Here is a 14158-nt window from a genome sequence, read left to right as displayed (position 1 = left end):
AAGAGAAAGTCAGCGGAGGAAAACTCTGTGAACTTTCTCTTAAAAGTGTTGGGGAAAGAAGTGCAATGCATTCACGCAGCAGTTCTTCCCGCAGCGCTTTAGTGCTGCGGATACGACCCTTAGGCTAAGGCCCCACAGGCCGTATCCGCAGCACTAAAGCGCTCGGGGAAGAACCGCTGCGTGATCGCATTGCACTTCTTTCCGCAACACTTTTAAGAGAAAGTTCACAGATTTTTCCTCCGCGGACTTTCTCTTAACATTATATCTATGGGAAAGACGCCAGCGTTTCCGTATATATAATTGACATGCTGCGATTTGCAAAGCCGCAAATACTATGTGCAGAGCTGTGAGGGGGCATTATACTATGTGCAGAGCTATGAGGGGGCATTATACTGTGTGCAGAGCGGTGAGGGGGCATTATACTATGTGCAGAGCGGTGAGGGGGCATTATACTATGTGCAGAGCGGTGAGGGGGCATTATACTATGTGCAGAGCTATGAGGGGGCATTATACTATGTGCAGAGCTGTGAGGGGGCATTATACTATGTGAAGAGCGGTGAGGGGGCATTATACTGTGTGCAGAGCGGTGAGGGGGCATTATACTGTGTGCAGAGCGGTGAGGGGGCATTATACTATGTGCAGAGCAGTGAGGGGGCATTATACTATGTGCAGAGCGGTGAGGGGGCATTATACTATGTGCAGAGCTATGAGGGGGCATTATACTATGTGCAGAGCTGTGAGGGGGCATTATACTATGTGCAGAGCGGTGAGGGGGCATTATACTATGTGCAGAGCTGTGAGGGGGCATTATACTATGTGCAGAGCTGTGAGGGGGCATTATACTATGTGCAGAGCTGTGAGGGGGCATTATACTATGCGCAGAGCTGTGAGGGGGCATTATACTGTGTGCAGAGCTATGAGGGGGCATTATACTATGTGCAGAGCTGTGAGGGGGCATTATACTATGTGCAGAGCTGTGAGGGGGCATTATACTATGTGCAGAGCGGTGAGGGGGCATTATACTGTGTGCAGAGCGGTGAGGGGGCATTATACTATGTGCAGAGCGGTGAGGGGGCATTATACTGTGTGCAGAGCGGTGAGGGGGCATTATACTATGTGCAGAGCGGTGAGGGGGCATTATACTGTGTGCAGAGCGGTGAGGGGGCATTATACTGTGTGCAGAGCGGTGAGGGGGCATTATACTGTGTGCAGAGCGGTGAGGGGGCATTATACTGTGTGCAGAGCGGTGAGGGGGCATTATACTGTGTGCAGAGCGGTGAGGGGGCATTATACTGTGTGCAGAGCGGTGAGGGGGCATTATACTATGTGCAGAGCGGTGAGGGGGCATTATACTGTGTGCAGAGCTGTGAGGGGGCATTATACTGTGTGCAGAGCTGTGAGGGGGCATTATACTGTGTTCAGAGCGGTGAGGGGGCATTATACTGTGTGCAGAGCGGTGAGGGGGCATTATACTATGTGCAGAGCGGTGAGGGGGCATTATACTGTGTGCAGAGCTGTGAGGGGGCATTATACTATGTGCAGAGCGGTGAGGGGGCATTATACTGTGTGCAGAGCGGTGAGGGGGCATTATACTATGTGCAGAGCGGTGAGGGGGCATTATACTGTGTGCAGAGCTGTGAGGGGGCATTATACTGTGTGCAGAGCGGTGAGGGGGCATTATACTGTGTGCAGAGCTGTGAGGGGGCATTATACTATGTGCAGAGCTGTGAGGGGGCATTATACTATGCGCAGAGCTGTGAGGGGGCATTATACTATGCGCAGAGCTGTGAGGGGGCATTATACTGTGTGCAGAGCTATGAGGGGGCATTATACTATGCGCAGAGCTGTGAGGGGGCATTATACTGTGTGCAGAGCTATGAGGGGGCATTATACTGTGTGCAGAGCGGTGAGGGGGCATTATACTGTGTGCAGAGCGGTGAGGGGGCATTATACTGTGTGCAGAGCGGTGAGGGGGCATTATACTGTGTGCAGAGTGGTGAGGGGGCATTATACTGTGTGCAGAGTGGTGAGGGGGCATTATACTGTGTGCAGAGCGGTGAGGGGGCATTATACTATGTGCAGAGCGGTGAGGGGACATTATATACTGTGTGCAGAGCGGTGAGGGGGCATTATACTGTGTGCATAGCGGTGAGGGGGCATTATACTGTGTGCAGAGCGGTGAGGGGGCATTATACTGTGTGCAGAGCGTTGAGGGGGCATTATACTGTGTGCAGAGCGGTGAGGGGACATTATACTATGTGCAGAGAGGTGAGGGGGCATTATACTGTGTGCAGAGCTGTGAGGGGGCATTATACTATGTGCAGAGCTGTGAGGGGGCATTATACTATGCGCAGAGCTGTGAGGGGGCATTATACTGTGTGCAGAGCTATGAGGGGGCATTATACTATGTGCAGAGCTGTGAGGGGGCATTATACTATGTGCAGAGCTGTGAGGGGGCATTATACTATGTGCAGAGCGGTGAGGGGGCATTATACTGTGTGCAGAGCGGTGAGGGGGCATTATACTATGTGCAGAGCGGTGAGGGGGCATTATACTGTGTGCAGAGCGGTGAGGGGGCATTATACTATGTGCAGAGCGGTGAGGGGGCATTATACTGTGTGCAGAGCGGTGAGGGGGCATTATACTGTGTGCAGAGCGGTGAGGGGGCATTATACTGTGTGCAGAGCGGTGAGGGGGCATTATACTGTGTGCAGAGCGGTGAGGGGGCATTATACTGTGTGCAGAGCGGTGAGGGGGCATTATACTGTGTGCAGAGCGGTGAGGGGGCATTATACTATGTGCAGAGCGGTGAGGGGGCATTATACTGTGTGCAGAGCTGTGAGGGGGCATTATACTGTGTGCAGAGCTGTGAGGGGGCATTATACTGTGTTCAGAGCGGTGAGGGGGCATTATACTGTGTGCAGAGCGGTGAGGGGGCATTATACTATGTGCAGAGCGGTGAGGGGGCATTATACTGTGTGCAGAGCTGTGAGGGGGCATTATACTGTGTGCAGAGCGGTGAGGGGGCATTATACTATGTGCAGAGGGGTGAGGGGGCATTATACTGTGTGCAGAGCGGTGAGGGGGCATTATACTGTGTGCAGAGCGGTGAGGGGGCATTATACTATGTGCAGAGCGGTGAGGGGGCATTATACTGTGTGCAGAGCGGTGAGGGGGCATTATACTGTGTGCAGAGCGGTGAGGGGGCATTATACTGTGTGCAGAGCGGTGAGGGGGCATTATACTGTGTGCAGAGCGGTGAGGGGGCATTATACTGTGTGCAGAGCGGTGAGGGGGCATTATACTATGTGCAGAGCGGTGAGGGGGCATTATACTATGAGCAGAGCTGTGAGGGGGCATTATACTGTGTGCAGAGCGGTGAGGGGGCATTATACTGTGTGCAGAGCGGTGAGGGGGCATTATACTGTGTGCAGAGCGGTGAGGGGGCATTATACTGTGTGCAGAGCGGTGAGGGGGCATTATACTGTGTGCAGAGCGGTGAGGGGGCATTATACTGTGTGCAGAGCGGTGAGGGGGCATTATACTGTGTGCAGAGCGGTGAGGGGGCATTATACTTTGTGCAGAGCGGTGAGGGGGCATTATACTGTGTGCAGAGCGGTGAGGGGGCATTATACTGTGTGCAGAGCGGTGAGGGGGCATTATACTATGTGCAGAGCGGTGAGGGGGCATTATACTATGTGCAGAGCGGTGAGGGGGCATTATACTTTGTGCAGAGCGGTGAGGGGGCATTATACTGTGTGCAGAGCGGTGAGGGGGCATTATACTGTGTGCAGAGCGGTGAGGGGGCATTATACTGTGTGCAGAGCGGTGAGGGGGCATTATACTGTGTGCAGAGCGGTGAGGGGGCATTATACTGTGTGCAGAGCGGTGAGGGGGCATTATACTGTGTGCAGAGAGGTGAGGGGGCATTATACTGTGTGCAGAGCGGTGAGGGGGCATTATACTGTGTGCAGAGCGGTGAGGGAGCATTATACTATGTGCAGAGAGGTGAGGGGGCATTATACTGTGTGCAGAGCGGTGAGGGGGCATTATACTGTGTGCAGAGCGGTGAGGGGACATTATACTATGTGCAGAGAGGTGAGGGGGCATTATACTGTGTGCAGAGCGGTGAGGGGACATTATACTATGTGCAGAGAGGTGAGGGGGCATTATACTGTGTGCAGAGAGGTGAGGGGGCATTATACTGTGTGCAGAGCGGTGAGGGGGCATTATACTATGTGCAGAGCGGTGAGGGGGCATTATACTGTGTGCAGAGCGGTGAGGGGGCATTATACTGTGTGCAGAGCGGTGAGGGGGCATTATACTGTGTGCAGAGCGGTGAGGGGGCATTATACTGTGTGCAGAGCGGTGAGGGGGCATTATACTGTGTGCAGAGCGGTGAGGGGGCATTATACTGTGTGCAGAGCGGTGAGGGGGCATTATACTGTGTGCAGAGCGGTGAGGGGGCATTATACTGTGTGCAGAGCGGTGAGGGGGCATTATACTGTGGGAGAAACGCTCTCTGTGATTTATAGGCCCCTCCCCCGCGATATCCTTCCATAACATTCCACACACGCCCCCCGAGGTCAGACTCCTTTTTGGAGGAGACCCCTTTATGTTACACTGTCCGCACATTCAGTATATTTATAAAGTTAAATACATTTAAAAAAAAAAAAAAAAAAACCCACTGATATGGATTCTGATTGGTTGATGAGTTTGACGTATAATACATGAGTCAGTGTCGGTTGCTAGGAAACAGAGGGGGCGGGACAAGCGTGTGGTTACAGGTGAGACGATGAGCGAGTCCGGAAGCGAAGACCAGGAGCCCGGAGAGAAGATGGAGGAGGAGGCCTGGCGGGGGAGAGAGCTGAGGGAGGCGGCCGGACTGCTGCGGGAGCTCGGGTGAGGGCGGAGGAGGAGGAGGCGGCCCCGGTCACTGTGTAGTGTCAGGTCCTGCTGGGACTTATGGTCCGACATGACGTCACTGGAGCTGCTGTAAACAAGCAGGAGGACTGGGGGGGAGGGGTTTATACTTAACCCCTTAGTGACTTAGAATTGTAAGTTCTAACAGTTTTTGGGAACTCGGACACGTGACCTCATAGTCCCAGCACTAGTCCTGCAGCCTCGGAGACCCCATGGCTGCGGCTGTGGACACAATGGGTTAAACGGTTGACATCGGAGACCTCTCTGATCCTGGCCAATAACGCTGCAGGATTGGTGGTTGATCGGACCCCTCCCCCGCTCTGCTGCATCGGTGCTATGTTCCTGTAAGGCGTCGTATTTACGCTGCAAAATTCTATACGTTAAAAATAAGTAAATAAAACTTAAATATAAAATCTATCCTTTGTATTGCTGCGTGTTCACACCTGTAACCTCTCCTGATCTTGTCCTATACGTTGCTGTATAAGGCTACGTTTATAGTGCTGGCAGAGATTGGCGCAGGGTCTACCGAAATCTGGCAGAGGAAACCGTGCTGTATGGAGAAATATTCTCCCCTGTCGGACGCCATTATAGTCAGGGGGTCCAGTGGTCTTCGTGCGCCCCCCCCCCCTCCTCCCGCTGTTTTATCGCTCCGCCCCCTAAAAAAGATGATTTGAACATTTTGACCTTTTTTGCACTTCGGATACGTCATCAATATTTGAGCGTTGTGGGAGCAACACGGTCGCTCAGTGGTTAGCATTATAGCCTTGCAGCGCTGGAGTCCTGGGTTCGAATCCTGCCAGGAACATCATCTGTTTGTAGGTTCTCCCTGTGTTTGTGTGGATTTCCTCCCATTCTACAAAGACACATGGATAGGAAAAAAATGTACATTGTGATCCCTATATCATATATCCCTATATGGGGCTCACAATCTACAAATAATATTTGATCCTTGTTGGCCTGACACCCCGGACCCCATTGGCTGCGGCCTGGTCTTTGTGCTGATGATGTCATGTTTATCGGTCACATGGCATAGCAGCAGTTCAGTCCCATTCCAGTGAATAGATCTGAGCTCAGCCACTATGATCCAGTGCTGTGCATGGCATTCAGTGAAGAGGCTGCCGCCCCCCCGGGTGTTGATCCCCCCCCCCACTGATCACAGATTGAGGGCTTATCCTAAAATCCTGGAAAACCAGGCTCTGTGTGTCTTTGGTCCCCTGATCAGAACCACAATGGATAAACCTGAGCCCCTGCTTTAGGTTGCCGTATTTGGATGTCTCTGTTATATGTTGGTGCTGGTAGGAAACTAAGTCCCTAAATCGCCCGCAAGGCCAAGCCGGGGTTTATATAACAAACTGGTCTCATTGCTGCTCTGTGAGTATTAGTGTTTTTGTTTTCTTCTTTAAAAAAACAATGGTGGGGTGAAGAAACGTGGCATAGGCGTATTTTGGGACGTGACTGTTGATCCATAAGGACATGCTGGTGCTTTAGTGTGCCAAGAGCCTGCACAAGGGCGCAGAGTGACCCCTCCTGAGCCACATGAATGCACCAAATATCGCACCCAGTTTTTGACACAAGATTAATGATTGATCTTCTGCTTTTCTATTACAGCTATCCCGGACTTTTATGTAATGAGGACGCTCTGCGGAATTCCTGCGAGTCTGGAGCCGAGTGCCAAATGTTTACATCACTTTGTGTGTGGCTGGTGTCAGAGCTGAAATCTGTATGTGACCTGGTGGAAAATGTCAGCCCGACCGAAGGTGAGAAGTGCAGTGTTGGTTCAATTCTGCTGTGCCACAGATTCAGCTGCTTTACTGCTATGCAATAGACTCCAGTCCAGACACTCTGCTGCATCTCTGTGTCCGCAGAATTGTCAGACACCTAAACAGACCAGTCAGCTGACCTATCCCGGTGCAGGAGGCTACACTGCAGGATGGGGTCGGAATCAGCTTGGCTCCTATACAAGCAGTAGGTTTAGAGCTGCAGCCTCGTCCATTGTACAGCAGTGGCACAGGGGCACTCCATCTCTGAGCCTATTACTTGAATAGAAGCAGAGCTTCTTCTGGCCCTATCCAAAGCAGTAGCTTTGCGTGCAGGGACACAGCCAGATTGTCATAGGTTTGCATGCTGAACTCCCACTGATTGAATATCGTAGTATAAGGAACCACCTGGGAGCTGGAAAATCCTTTTAATTTATATAGACCTGTATTGCAGTTCCCTGCACAAATGGTGGCTGGTTCTGGAGATCAGACAAGCACTGGCCATAAAGTAAAGCCATGTCCTAGGGATAACCCTTTCATCTGTTGCTTACTTGTAGTAATGGGGTTTGGCCTCTAGGTGACAGTACATGCCACTAATGTCACGTTTCAGTTCTCGCCAGTCTAAAGACTTGAGACTTTTATTGAAATGATGTCACTTTCTGATGAGAACGTTCCCTTATGATATTACAGCAAGGTCTATCTGACCACAGCCGCTGTCTGCGCTTCCTGATTGTTACCTGGATCGAACCGTTTGACACGTGGTTTCTCACAATGACTAGCAGCAACGTGGGAGAGGGGCGTCTGACTATTATGTAACACACAAGCTGAAAGGGGGCTCTTGTAAGATGTTACCATACGTTATTGCAGCATCAAAGGTGTTAGCATGTAGAATACACTTACAGACCTGGCCCTTGTGGTATTGTAGGAATATATATAATGTATGTACCACATAGCCAGCTTTAATGTTAAAGGAGATGTGGTTTGCTTTGCTGTTTCAGCAAACTGCAAAAACTAAATTGGCATCTCGAAAATGAACCTCCATCATGTCATTTTAGGTACTAGACCCTGCATAGATGATTTTCTTAAAGGGGTTGTCCCATTGTCTCATTGCCCATATTGACCCCTCTCGCCTGCTGAAAGTTCCTTCAGTGAGCACATCAGACCTGGACCATAGAGCAGGGACAGAGGCCTGGTCTGATGAGATTTAGGAACAGTGCAAACACTATTGTAACCCATCGTGTGCTGCAAGTCTTGTGTTTAGAAGAAAATGGCTATTTACAGCATTTAGTTATTGTCCGACCTAAAGCACCTGCTTTGTCCTCAAGAGGTTCTGCAGCAGATGCTGTGTGTTATAAAGTACAGTGTACCAGGATATGACTTCTTACACAGCACATGACATTACTTTTATTGTGTATAAGGCGACTCGTTGCTCAGGCCGGGACACAGAATTCACAGGGCGCTCTTGTTTTCTCCTTCCTTTAATACAGTAAATCTCCTCCTCAGGCCCTGCAGATTTTGAGACCTTTCAGCTGGAGATGAGTGGCGTGGTGAGCGAGCTGCATTGTCCCTACACATCGCTGACCTCTGGAAATGTCACGTCCAGGCTGCTGAAACCTGCAAACTGCCTGCAGCTCATCGGTAATGATAAGCCGTACGTACAGCGGGCCGCCATGTCCTGCTCTATATGTCCCATCCAGATATGTATATAGATAGACCTGCAGTAAAAGCTGTGATTGATCCCAAATTATATGTGTTTGTTTCTCACCCCTCCTGTGCAGCTAGGGTGCTGCTGCCTGATGGGCATTGTCTGAGCTGGAGATCAGATATATAGGAATACAGTGAGGACCAGTCAATAACTTGTTAACGTCTTCTCTTGGGCTCCGGCCACAGGTCAGGGGTATATGTCTGAATTATTCTCTGACGTATACACCTGCAAAATAGTATATACTTCAGAATACACATTCGGTGGCATATGTTAAAAAAGGAGACCAAAAGGATACTGGTTTTGACCTCTGTTGAGTGAATTGGGGGCTGTGTCCTTGTTCAGGGGATGAGCAGGGAGATTTTAAAGGGGTTTTCCTCTGCAGCTGACCAGTGGTATTGCCGGGTGTTGGACCCCTGTAGATATAATATTGATGACCTATCCTAAGGGGAAGGTATCAACATTTAAGACCCAGAAATCCCCTCTAACAAGCCAGTCCATCCTTTCCCTTAGTATTTCTCAGCACTGAGCTGGAGGCGGCACGACTTCTGAAGAGATCCAGTGTTTCCACCCCTGAACCAAGAAGACACAACGAAGAGGTTCTGAATGAGTTCCGGCTTATTGGACAAGCACTGGGTTTGCCTGAGATTTCTCTGGATGTCCCGGTCACTGAGCTCATGAAAGAGCTGAAGAATAAGGTAAATGTGCTGGCCTGATAGATTGTCAGCTCTGTGGACTCTCTGCTTGCCGGTGTTACTGTGATGGATAGACCTGGCAGGCAGAACGGTCGCTTTTACGGGATATTTTAATAAGGCGTTTCTTTTTCTTTGGATTCTTTTTAGATCACAGAACTTTCTGGAACGGTCCACCTATCCGCCCCTCTCTTTAATGCTCAGCTACAGCCTGAACAATGGGTAAGGAGCAAAGGCTGGGACTTGTCCAAACATATGACCCAGCCAATACTTCTAAGCGCTCGGGTCTCGCAATACTTGGGTGTTTCATGCATAAAATGTGTTTGTTATTTAGGTATTCAGTGTGTCCCCCTCCCCCCCACCTGTGCTGACCCCGGTCCTCATGGCCCCTTCTTACTGTCTCTGCTCCTCTCCTAACATACAGGGCAGAGATCTATTTCTATTGGCTGCCCTGCAGGGACCTGAGGATCATTGTGCACAGACGGGACTGAGCATGTGTGTCTTGTGAGGAGACACTCCTAAATGCAACTAAATTCACCACATTTTGAGTCAAAACCACAATCGTAAATCTCTCCGTATTTTTTTTTTTTTCCTTAGGAAACCCTGCAGGACTTGCATTACTCCATGCTCAGGGAATATGAATGTAGAATGAGGATGCTGGTGACCCGATTTGACGTTACGGTGCAGTCGTTCCATTGGTCCGAGAGGGCTCAGGTCAGTTATTTACAGATCCTTACCAGAAACTGCGCCCCTGCTGTCCATAGGCTATGCCTGGTATTGCAGTGACCCCTTTTTAGGTGAAAGAGAATGATCTGCAATACCAGAACCAGCCCTGGAGAAGGCCTTCTCATTGCATGTGTTCCCTTTTATTTTAGGGGACAGACTTCATGTCCCCTTAGGTCTGTTACTGCAGCTAACTGTATACTGTATATACTAGACATGAGCGAGTAGTATTTGAACGAATACCTCCACGCCATAGGTATGCGTGTAAGCGGCTGGCCACCAAGGGGTTAAACACATTGAATAGTTAATGCGCTTAACCCCTTGGTGTTCAGCCACTTACACAGATACCTATGGGGGGAAGGTAATCGATCAAATACTACTCGCTCATCTCTAGTATATACATCTCTTATATCTCTGTTCTCTCCTGGGCTCAGGTAAAGGGAGTTTCCATGAATGAAGTCTACATTCCTATAAGAGAGTCACTCACAACAGAGTCCGGGATCACAATCTCACATTTATTGGCTGCCCGGGAAGATTACTCCCGTATCCATCGCACCTGCAATGCCACCTTGTGCCAGAAAACCCGCACCGCCATTCAGAAGGTAGCGACCGAGGCTGACGCATGCGCCAACCACATAACCTGCTCTTTCCTTTCTCTTGTGACTTTTGGGTAGATTAACACGTGCTGGTTTTTGTGAGTTTCTCTGCCAAGTCCCATTTCTGTGACGTTCTGTTCACACTTTGTGGTAAAGCACTGCATGTTTTTTGGGCATGTTGCAGTTGCCCATATAGTGTGTATGGATTTCAACATGCCCAATCATTATTTTTTTTGAGGGGGAGAGATGTCTGGCAGAAGCCAATTCACTAGTCCCTATTGAGAGTACACAAAATCTCAGCCTTGCATGCATGTGTATGTGGAGATGAGGACACGTGGCCGCCAGCCGAATGTTTCCATGTGTATACCAGATCTGTGACCCCGGCAGGGTTCTCTGAACGTGTCCCGGACACACAGCGGAGGCTTTTCTTCTTCTTTACGTTTATGGTGATTTCTGGCTTTATTCCATTACAAAAAGGACAATCTTTTGTTCTTGTGTTCTAGGTGCTGATGACGGGTGCTGTGCCTGACCGAGGAGGGCGACCTAATGAAATCGAGGCGCCAATGCCTATGTGGGAGAAGCGGAGGGAAGGGGGCAGTGGGCACCAGCGATGGGGCAAAAAAAATAAGAGAAAAAGGAAGTGATCCCAAAGGAAAGAAGGAAGGGTTTTATAGGGCGTGTTTAGTGCCTGCGGGACCGCCAAATGAATTGTGTGTGTGTGTGTGTGTGTGTGTGTGTGTGTGTGTGTGTGAGCTCAGGGAGGGGACTGTGGCGCCATCTTGTTGGTTTTCACTATGGTCACCCGCGGCATGTTACTCTGCGCTCTTCATCCTCTACATAGCACGACATAGGAGTCATATCTGCTGACTGACCCCTTTAACACTCCTCCTGGACAAAATGTCCCTCATGTACTGCAACCAGTTTAGTTTGGCTGGGGTAAGTGACTATATACCTTCTATAGACTGTATATCTTTGTATAGACTATATACCTTCTATAGATTACCGTATATATCTTACTATAGCCTATATATCTTAGTATCTGGCATCCGATCCTACAAACCACCGACCACCTAATATCCTGCAGGCAGTCCGTGAAAGGAGTGGGGACGAGCCATGGACCCCTCCAGCAGATCATGTAGTATTTCTTTTATTTATTATTGTTTTTTGGGGGAGGGGTCTGCACTGTCGCTCATAGACGTGAGGTTGTAAAGTTTTGTTGTAACCTGCACATAACCTCGATGTCCGTTTTTCGTTCTCCTCACCGCGCCATTGTGCATTTCTTTATTTGGTTTTTAGCTTACTTTGAGCTCCAGTATTAAGGCCCGTGATATAACGTATTGGCCTGATGGACCCTTTTTATTTTGTCATCCAAAAATCTGGGTGACCCCTGCTTGAATAGAAGGCTCCTTACAGATGGCAGCAATTTTTTTAACCTTTTATGATTTGTGCTGTCAGGACAGGGAGCAGTACAACGTATGATGAATGATATGTCCAATATAATGTAATGATTACTGTACAGCTTTACTTGACGGCGAGCCAATGGTTAATTGTAAGACTGTATAGCGCCATATGCTTGGTTTTGTTTTTCAGGACGCGGAGGTTATCCTCATCGCGAGCTAAAGACGGTCCCGTAACTCTCCTGACATCTCAGTTTGTATTTGATATCATTTGTTTTTATTTATAAATGTATTTAGAGCTCAGTATTGTGCCGTCCCTCCATTACTCCTCCTGTAAAAGGAATCTAGATATTGACATCAGGATGTTCCCTTCACCTTGTCAGCAGAGCGCTCGCTGTAACACCATAGACACAGATTAACAAGAGGAATGTTAGAGGGGTTTTACCCCATAAGTCACCAGTCCATTATCACTGAGATCCCGCTTCGTGTGCGCCTCTTCTGTTTCACAGGTTATGTCACATTATTAGTCACATGGCCTGATCCTAAGGATAGGTCATCTATTGACAGGCCTAGAAAACCCTTTAACTCAATGTGTTTGTACATTTCCCGGAGGAGTAACGATGGAACGGCACACTGACTTAGAGAAACTGCTCCAGAAATATGGGGCACACAAGTATTTACTAAAACAGACAGGTCAGGAGAGGAGACCGAATCTTTATCTTACCCTGCTGGGTATAGGCTGTAAATATCTAATCGGTGGCTGTTCCCTGCACCGACCAACTGAATGCAGCTGGTGCCGAAAATATACACAACACCACGGGGGCGGAGTCAGCTCGGTGCACTGTGTAGTGGCCAGTGCTGGTACTGCAGCCCAGGTCCCACTGATATCCCATTACTATTTGTGCTGTGTATAGTGCAGGTGATGCTTTGCCCTCCACCGATCACATATTTATGGCCTGTGTTAACGCCTGGCTATACAATCCAATATTCTGGAAACCCCTTTAAGTTTTATAGCAGAATCTGTGTATATAGTATATACCTAGGTCTGTACCTCACACGTATACGGAGATCTGCTTTCTGTATATTCGCTCGCTTTGATAAATAACAATCAATAAAACTCCTGATTTCTGACCTATTTGGTCCCACTTCGTGTTGTATTTGATACAGTCCGCAGTTTTATTACACTTTGTTTGAAGAGCAAATGTTTTTGCATTTTGGATTAATTATAGGATTTTTTTTTCAACTATATATCACAGGCAGAACTTCTGTGACCGTCCCAGAAATCAGTGTCCTGCCAAAATGGCCCCCACACACACGGATGGAACCGTAATGTTCAGATGTCCAGAAGTTTGCAGGTTGTTTTTTTTTTTTTCCCCATGTTTTACTTTTCTTTCAACTTATTTATTTATTTTTTTTTTTTTGCAGGACGAATTCCACTTTTTTTTTTAAAACTTCCATAGACAGCTGCCCTGGAGATCATCATTAGGCCCCGAGTGCTGTCAGAACCCAGTGGCACCTTACAATGGCGTTTCAGGGGCCCTACAGGGAGGACTATCCCTTTTAGATGCTATAGATCAGGGGTAGGGAACCTTCGGCTCTCCGGCTGCTGTGAAACTACAGCTCCCAGCATGCTCCATTCACTTCCATGGGAGTTCCAAGAACAGCAGAGCAAGTATGCATGCTGGGAGTTGTAGTTTTGCAACATCTGGAGAGCCGAGGTTCCCTACTCCTGCTATAGTTGCTACTGACCATGGCGTCTTAAATCTGGTGGCATTCGTGGCCAGGTCACTAGCCACCTCTGGGTCCGTTCTTGCCCTGGGGGAGAGAGATGGCTGCACAGATCCAGATGGCAGCTGCTCTGTGTTTTTACGTTCCATTCCCAATTGTCTCCGTATTTCAGATGGGAAAGTGCAATGTAGTGGAAGAAACCAGTTATACAAATTTTTTAGCTTATTTTCCAAAATAAAAAAAAACTTGAAATTTTGCATTATCCCCCAGAGCCATGACATTTACCCAGCTCGTACTCTGCTCTGTACTGACAAAGAACAAAACCTCCAAAACAGTTGGGTACAGAAGGGCCCTAAATCCCTAGTGATGGTTCAGCCTTATTTTTATAGGTCGGCCATTCTCTTTCTAGTGCCACCTAGTGGCCGCTCCCTCGTAGGGCAGGTTCCATCCTCCTGGAGCTTATATGCATGTTGAGCAGTGCACACCTAGAGATTGCGATACGATCTGTTCCCAACATTCCTAGAATTACGTGACCCAATATATTGCACCGTTCCTTCTATCCAGAGCTATAAACCTCTCTCCTTATTATCCTCTCCAGGAGGTAAAGTACAAATCCCTTTAACTTCAGAAAATCATTTTC

The 14158-nt window shown here is 48.7% G+C and overlaps 1 protein-coding gene across 1 annotated transcript; it reads left to right on the top strand.

Annotated features, from left to right (window-relative positions):
* Positions 1–4758: 4758 nt before the first annotated feature.
* FAM98C (family with sequence similarity 98 member C) lies at positions 4759–12916 on the top strand. The gene is made up of 8 exons (XM_075259122.1): positions 4759–4902; positions 6532–6680; positions 8184–8318; positions 8896–9080; positions 9225–9296; positions 9672–9788; positions 10232–10399; positions 10897–12916. Exons 1-8 carry the CDS (start codon positions 4796–4798, stop codon positions 11035–11037), a joined length of 1074 nt encoding a protein of 357 aa, XP_075115223.1. The 5' UTR covers positions 4759–4795; the 3' UTR covers positions 11038–12916.
* The last annotated feature ends 1242 nt before the right edge of the window (positions 12917–14158 follow it).

This window comes from Leptodactylus fuscus, chromosome 11 (genome assembly GCF_031893055.1).
Source record: "Leptodactylus fuscus isolate aLepFus1 chromosome 11, aLepFus1.hap2, whole genome shotgun sequence".
In the NCBI taxonomy this organism is placed as follows: domain Eukaryota; kingdom Metazoa; phylum Chordata; class Amphibia; order Anura; family Leptodactylidae; genus Leptodactylus; species Leptodactylus fuscus.
The sequence above is the reverse complement of the archived record's forward strand: the minus strand, read 5'-3'. Positions and strand labels throughout refer to the sequence as shown.